The sequence below is a fragment of the Mirounga leonina genome, unplaced genomic scaffold (genome assembly GCF_011800145.1).
Source record: "Mirounga leonina isolate KUSES-001 unplaced genomic scaffold, KU_Mleo_1.0 Mir_454, whole genome shotgun sequence".
Lineage (NCBI taxonomy): Eukaryota > Metazoa > Chordata > Mammalia > Carnivora > Phocidae > Mirounga > Mirounga leonina.
Genome location: NW_023270763.1, coordinates 4947249 through 4954425, shown reverse-complemented (window position 1 = coordinate 4954425; position 7177 = coordinate 4947249). Strand labels below are relative to the sequence as shown.

General features: G+C 50.6%; 1 protein-coding gene across 3 annotated transcripts; it reads left to right on the top strand.

Moving 5' to 3' along the window:
* The first annotated feature begins 26 nt into the window (after window positions 1-26).
* AIMP2 (aminoacyl tRNA synthetase complex interacting multifunctional protein 2) lies at window positions 27-7017 on the top strand. 3 transcript variants are annotated; one of them, XM_034988358.1, is made up of 4 exons: window positions 27-298; window positions 3979-4185; window positions 5777-6008; window positions 6500-7017. In XM_034988358.1, the coding sequence occupies exons 1-4, from the start codon at window positions 164-166 to the stop codon at window positions 6886-6888; spliced, it is 963 nt and encodes a 320-aa protein (XP_034844249.1). In that variant the 5' UTR covers window positions 27-163; the 3' UTR covers window positions 6889-7017. The 3 variants fall into 3 exon arrangements, with proteins under 3 accessions (XP_034844249.1, XP_034844250.1, XP_034844251.1); XM_034988359.1 differs by having other exon boundaries at window positions 44-178; XM_034988360.1 differs by lacking the exon at window positions 27-298 and adding an exon at window positions 777-953.
* Window positions 7018-7177: the final 160 nt, after the last annotated feature.

Here is a 7177-nt window from a genome sequence, read left to right as displayed (position 1 = left end):
CGTGACGTCCACAGGGCGCGAGCCAATTAGACCACACGGACTGCGCTTTCCCGAAAGGCCGCAGCCGGATCGGAAAGAAGGTGGCCGCAGTCTCTCGTGGTCTCGGGCGGTTTCTGAGCGTTCGTGTCCCTCACCTGCCACCTTCCGTCCTTCGGCTCCCACGATGCCGATGTACCAGGTAAAGCCCTATCACGGGGGCAGCGCGTCTCTCCGTGTAGAGCTTCCCACCTGCATGTACCGGCTCCCCAACGTGCACGGCAGGACAGGCGGCCCCGCGCCGGACGCAGGCCACGTGCAGGTAGGAGCGCGCGGCCCGCCCCGCCCCCACCCGCTTGAACGTAAGTTTTCCCACCCCGTCCAGTGCGCAGGCGCCTAATCTCAGCCGCCCGCCTCCCGCCCAGCGCGCAGGCGCCGCGGCCGGGCCCGTGGGGTTGGGAGGCTCGAACCCTGGCGTCCGACCTGGCTGCCGTACCCCGGGCTCACGCTCTCGCCAGTTCCGTGTGCGCGCAGTGTCCATTGAAAGAGCTGTTCCTCTTGTATCTATTTCCTTTTCCGCTTATGGCTACTAAAGCTTTTCTACCAAATTGTAGGGACAGAAAAGTGAGGGGCACGTGAATGCTAATTGTGAGGAACTCTAAAGCGAACCCCATTGTCACCCCTGCTACCCAGGGTAACGGGACGTTGCCAGCGCCCCGAGTGCCCGGCTTCCCCGGTCAGTGTGTCCTGAGTCTGCGTCCTGCGCCCCGCTGTGTCGGGCTGCCTTCCGCTGACCTGGCTCCCGGGGCCTCTGCGGGCGGTTCCGCTGCGGCGAGCGGTGGTGCGGCGGGCGCTCCGGTGCACGGGCTGGCCTGGGGCGTGCCCGGGGGGCTGGGGGCTTGGGATTGCCGGCTCCCGGGGGTGGGCCGTCTTCACCTGGACCAGGTGAACCACTTCCCAGAGCGGCGTGTGTGCAGGTTTGTATGCTCCTCGGCCGGTGGGCACGGAATTCCTGGTGCTTGCACCCTCCCCAAAGCTGGTGGGTGGATTGTGGGAGCCTCATGTAGTTTTAGGTCAGGTTTTCCAGACTTACGAGTCAGTGGAGCGCCTTGTTTCTTTTGTAAAGTGTCTGCCCAAGTCTTTCTGGGTTGGTTGGTTGGTTGGTTGGTTGGTTTTTTAGAGATATTATTTAGTAGAGAGAGCACAAGCAGGGGGAGTGACAGGCAGAGGGAGAGAGAGAAGCAGGCACCCCGCTGAGCAGGGAACCCGACGTGGGGCTGGATCCCAGGACCCTGAGATCATGACCGGAGCTGAGCTGAAGGCAGACACGCTTAACCGACTGAGCCACCGGGGCGCCCCAAGCCCCAATTTTTATTGGCTGCAAATACACATCTTGGGTTTACAACCTTAGGTCCGTTCTGGCTGAAGAGGGAACAAGTAATTTTTGTAGTCCATTTTCCCTTGGGGTGTTACTCTTCGTTTTAAGTAGACTCCAGGCCCAGTGTGGATCCCAATGCAGGGCTTCAGCTCACAACTCTAGACCAACACCTGAGCTGAGATCAAGAGTTGGAGGCCTGGCTGAACCACCCAGGGGCCCCCTCCTTCACTTTGTCTAAAGTCTTCTGCGTAGATTGGAAGGCAAGTGGTTGGGTTAGTTGGCGAACAATGATACAGTTGTCTCACTAGGGAACTAAGACAGAAATAGCACGATGATCCAGTGCTGCTCAACTGGACAGTCTCACCGAACTGAAAACAAAACCCAGACCCAGAGTTGGAAATGTCACATCTCATTTGAGACCTTTTTTTTTTTTTTTTTTGGTGTGCTTGCTTAACTCTCTTGGCCTTTGATGATAACAATATAGGCAGATAATTAGAAAGCAAGCATATCAAAGGCAAATAGGAGCAACACAAAGAATAAACTGCTTCTAAAATACATATAAAATAAAATGGGTAAACACAATATGCCAAGTCACGATCTAATCTGAGCAGGAAAACAAGGGAAAGCAGATCCTGAGCATTTCCTCATTTCTCACATCAAGACAGGTAAAATCAAGCTGTGCGGGGCTCCCAGTCACAGGCCACGGTAGGAATGCATTCGTTTCAGGCATTGTTTACTGGGTTGACTCAGGCGTGGAATCCAGTAGGCACTTCCTTGCCCGGGTACGTCAGGGACCCTACTGCCATTTGTAGAATTGAGCAAGCTCTTGCACACACAAGGCACAAATCAGGCGGGCTAGAGGTGACTGGCATGCTCCTTGAGGACTGTCACCGAGGAACAGAAGGATACCACACACTGGTACCCCTCCCTGCATGTCACATTTTGCGTTCAGACTTACTCTGGTCGGCACCTAATTGTTTCCTCGGCACACTGAAGTCCTCATGCTTCTTTGCTCCACCCACAGGTCAGTCATCTTCATGTCTTTGCTGTTTGAGCGGCAGGCATGGGGAGGTGAGAAAGTGCAGATTAAGCTCTAGGAGAAGAGGGAGGAATGTCGCAGATAGAGGGAACAGAATAAAAGCCCCGTGGCAGGTGGGGGCATGGTGTGTTTTAGGGACCCAAAGGACAGCACAGCCAGCGGGCAGCACTATGTGAGAGGAGATGACCAGAGGACAGGTCATACAGGCTGTTTCCCAAGCCAGGTTAAGGGCTTTGCCTTTTCGGCAAAGAGCCTGTTAGGTTAACATGGAGGTGGGGGATGGGATTCATAGTTGTTTTAATCTCTCTGGCTGCCGTTTTAGAGGTGGATTGGAGGGGTGGCCAGTGGAAGCAGACCAGGTGAAAAGTGGTGTCTTGAACTTGGGCGGTGACAGTGTAGGCAAGCTTTGAAGCCAGTGGAGTCCAGAAAATGGACAGCACGTGGTGATGCATTGAGTCTGTGAAAGGGCGGTGTTGTGCGACATCTGGCTTACCAGCACGTACCCACACCAGCATATTTACAGACAACTCGAGGTCCCTGCCATATGGACGGTTCTGTTTGGTTAGGACTTAACATATTCTTCTCTGGGCTCAAAATGGATTATCCGTTATGAGAGCTAATGAATCTGGAAATAGGTTGTACATTGTGACTTTATCAAGAGGGTTCTTGTTAGTGCTTTTTAAAGTAAGTGTGTAAAGATTTGAGATTTTTTTTCCTCAGCAAATATTATTGGTTACTTATTGTGTAGCAGTCAGTATACCAGGCAAGAAAGATGCAAAGATTCAGTGAACGAAGGACATAAGCATTCCATACTTAGGAAGTTCTACATTTCAACAGTGAAAAAGTTCTGGATGATTCTAAGATACGAGAGGGCCAGTACTGCATTGAGAATGATGTGGGGAATTGATCTTCTGACCCCATGGACTTACCTTTCCAAGTCAAATGACACATTTTGTTCAGCCTCCTTAGTGGTCCCCATTTTCCCTTCTATTAGTATAAATTGCTGAGTTACATTCTCACTGCCCCCCCCCCCATCTTTTTCTATTTGTTAAATAAGCAAAGTATTTTGAACTAATTTGGCATTAAGAACAAAGAACAGGGCGCCTGGGTGGCTCAGTCGGTTAAGCGACTGCCTTCGGCTCAGGTCATGATCCTGGAGTCCTGGGATCGAGTCCCACATCGGGCTCCCTGCTCAGCGGGGAGCCTGCTTCTCCCTCTGACCCTCCCCCCTCTCATGAGCGCTCTCTCTCTCTCATTCTGTCTCAAATAAATAAATAAATAAAATCTTTAAAAAAAAAAAGAACAAAGAACAATGATTTGGGTTCATTTTCCATGCTCTGTTCTTAAATAGGAGTCCTACAACTTCAAAATGGCTTTCAGTCACTTTTTTTGTTTTAAAGCATTTGTGGATCGGTTTGCAGCGCCTCTTGGACTGTGGGAAAACCAAGATGATTCTGCTGCTTCGTTTTAATATCTTTTCAGAGGTGGGGGGTTTGATGAATTCATGGAATTCAATAGAAGTGATCAAATTTAAACGTTGCTGTTTTGTTAGAGGAAATGAACGTTTCAATGTTGGTTTGTTTAGGAAGAGTCTGACCCATCTCTTCAAGCTCTTGAGTCCCGCCAAGATGATATTTTAAAACGTCTGTATGAACTGAAGGCTGCAGTTGATGGCCTTTCCAAGATGATTCAGACACCAGATGCAGACGTGGATGTAACCAACATAATCCAAGCTGATGAGCCCACTGCTTTCTCGACCAGTGCATTGGACTTAAATTCAGTGCTCGGAACGGTGAGTTCATCTGGAGCGCGCTAAAGAACATCAGAGGCTAGGTGGTTGTCAGTGCCAGAAAATCGTGCTCCTGTGATTCAAGTTTTGGTTTTCTAGTTCTCAAAGGTGGTACAAAGAGCATGTTCTTTTTTCCTCCCCTAAGTGATTGTGCCTTTACACAGAATAAATTCATGAGCTATGAGTGAAGCCAAAGCAAGTTTTAAAGCCGCTTGACTTCTCAGACCTGGTGGAGAAGAGTTGGGAGGATCCCTAGGCAGGCATAGGAGTCGAGTTACAGCTCCCCACCGTTCGAGGTGGCGTGTCATGCAGGCCAGAGGTGGGCGTCACTCTAGCAGCCTCCGAGCCAGGACAAACAGACCAGTGTCAGCTCAGTGCTTCTCAGGCTCAGTGAGTCCATCCTGACTGAGAGCCGCCTGAATCTCAGAGCGTTGGCCGCCCAGCCACAGCCTCATGGATCAAGCGTCTTTTGCTACGTTCGGTTTGCAGTCTTAGAATTAAGTTGCATCCGCCACCTTTAAAGATCAGTCTGCAGGCTTCAGCTAATTTAGGTGACAGTCTGATATGCAAAAAAGAATGTCTTGTTTCTACGTGGTGTTATTGAGAGTACCAAAGGGTTTGTCCCAAGAATTCTCTGGAGTTGGTGGTAGAAGTGCTCCTGCGTGAAGACCTAACATGTGGAGGCGGGGTTGCAGGGTCTCCCAGTGACCTCAGCACCTCTGCACTTGGGTTCTTTGATCACCCGGTACATTTGCCCGCACCAAGGACCCAGAGACCCGGCCGGGCCCCCAGGGAGCCAGTCTGGTGGACAAGTTGGTGATCACGCACAGCTGTGCCAGTGTCTCAGGTGCTGGGAGGGTGTCCCAGGGCACAGCATTGAGTGATGCTGTGTTCAGAGAATTGCAGAGCATTCATCATAGGATGATGTGACGGGCTTTAGTCAGGACTGGTGAGACTCATAGTCCGATCGTGGTGGGCTGTGTACAGAAAGCCAAGGAATTTGAGTTTGGCCTCCATGGTATTATAGGAGTTCGTTATTAAGAGCGAACATATGAAATAAAGTCTGCATCTAAAAGGGCAGTATGTTTTAGTCCTTTAGTTAACACCTAGTTTTTTTAGACTTTGCCCACTTGCCATCACCAATGACATTTTGACCCACAGTGTGCGTAACTCACACACAAATTGATGTAGAAACTATCCTGTCAGGTGGTCAGGTGTTGGAAAGATTTGGTAAATGGAGTGACTGTGTGGTTTTCTTTTTTAATAACTTAGGAACGAATACTGTCATTCTTAATGTGTTGTTTTACTAATTTCACAGCAAAGTCAACATTTTATTTGGTGGGGGCCAGCAGTGCAGAGGTTAAGGGGTTGGAGTCAGCTCACATCCCTGCTGCACTTCTTCCTGAGCTCAGTGTGCTTGGGCAGGTTATTTGCCTCCCCAGGACGAGCTTCCTCAGCTGGGAGGTGGGGTGATAGTGGGCGTTGAGGATTCTGTTCAGCAACCCTGGTTAGGCCCTAAGAACAGCACCGGGCACAACTCCACGCACTCAAGTGACTGTTCATGTTCCTCGCTGTTTGGGTTTTCTCCCCGCAGGATTACGGGGCACTGAAAGACATCGTGATCAACGCGAACCCCGCCTCCCCTCCCCTGGCCCTGCTCGTGCTGCACAGGCTGCTGTGTGATCACTACAGGGTCCTGTCCACCGTTCACACGCACTCCGCAGTCCAGAGTGTGCCTGAAAACCTCCTCAGATGCTTTGGCGAGCAGTCTAAAAAACAGCCCCGTCACGAATATCAGCTGGGTTTTACTCTGATTTGGAAGAATGGTAAGCAGAGGGCACTGGCTGCGCTCGTAGGCTCTGGAATGAGACGGGGCCCCTGACTTTAGTGAGAGGCAGCAAGGGGCCAGGACCGTGATGTTCTTCGGCTACTTGCCGTCGGGTCAAATTCCCTAAGAGTCTAGGAAGCGTGTGGGGTAATTCTGGAAAAGGAGCACAGATGAACCTTGTGAGGGTAGAGAGGGATTCCTGGTTTCCAGTCCTCATCCTGCAAATTCTGAAGCACAGAGGTTGGAAAAGATGGTCTGAGGTCCCTTCTTGCTTGAAAACGGTCCTAATCAAATAACCAGAAATGGTTACTTTTTTTAACACAGAGTTTGCATTCTGTAAACATCCGGTGTAAACTTTCTTAATCATACATGTCTTGGAGACCGATAAAACGTGATGTTCGTGAAAATTCTTTCCCTTGCCACCAGTTCCCAGTGATCAGCGACTCCCCGCTCCCCTTTGTTGCTGAAGCTGTGCTTCTTGCCTTTCAGTGCCGAAGACTCAGATGAAGTTCAGCGTCCAAACAATGTGTCCCATCGAAGGAGAAGGGAACATTGCACGGTTCCTGTTCTCTCTGTTTGGCCAGAAGCAGGATGCTGTAACTCTAACCCTCATAGATAGCTGGGTGGATATAGCGATCTTTCAGCTACAAGAGGGAAGCAGTAAAGAGAAAGCCGCCGTGTTCCGCTCCATGAACTCTGCTCTCGGGAAGAGCCCCTGGCTTGTTGGGAATGAACTCACCGTGGCTGATGTGGTCCTGTGGTCGGTGCTGCAGCAGGCGGGAGGCTGTGGTGGGACCGTGCCGGCCAACGTGCAGAAGTGGATGAGGGCGTGTGAGAACCTGGCCCCCTTCAACACGGCCCTCAAGCTCCTCAAGTGAATTTCAGTAACTGCAAGAGGTTGACTTCGAGAACGGTGCTGTTTCATGCCTGTTGTGGGTGAAGGAACTTGTACTAAAATCAGTCTATTTCAGCCAGTTGCCTAGAATCAATAAAGGCATCATATAATTTGTGGGTTTCACTTTATTTAAAATTCAGCCACGTCATGGGCAGTATACCAGGACACCTGCCAGCAATGTGGCAGACATTTTTTGAGATACAAAAATGAACGTATCCATCAGGGCCTTTAAGGAACGTAGGTTGGTGGGGAGTCAAGTGCTGAATAAAGGG

What these genes read in the sequence shown, in the direction of transcription:
- AIMP2 (XM_034988358.1), top strand. Translation starts at nt 164, where the DNA reads ATGCCGATGTACCAGGTAAAGCCCTATCACGGGGGCAGCGCGTCTCTC. An exon ending in CGGACGCAGGCCACGTGCAG is followed by an intron (nt 299 to 3,978) that starts GTAGGAGCGCGC and finishes TGGTTTGTTTAG; the next exon opens with GAAGAGTCTGACCCATCTCT. An exon ending in TACTCTGATTTGGAAGAATG is followed by an intron (nt 6,009 to 6,499) that starts GTAAGCAGAGGG and finishes CTTGCCTTTCAG; the next exon opens with TGCCGAAGACTCAGATGAAG.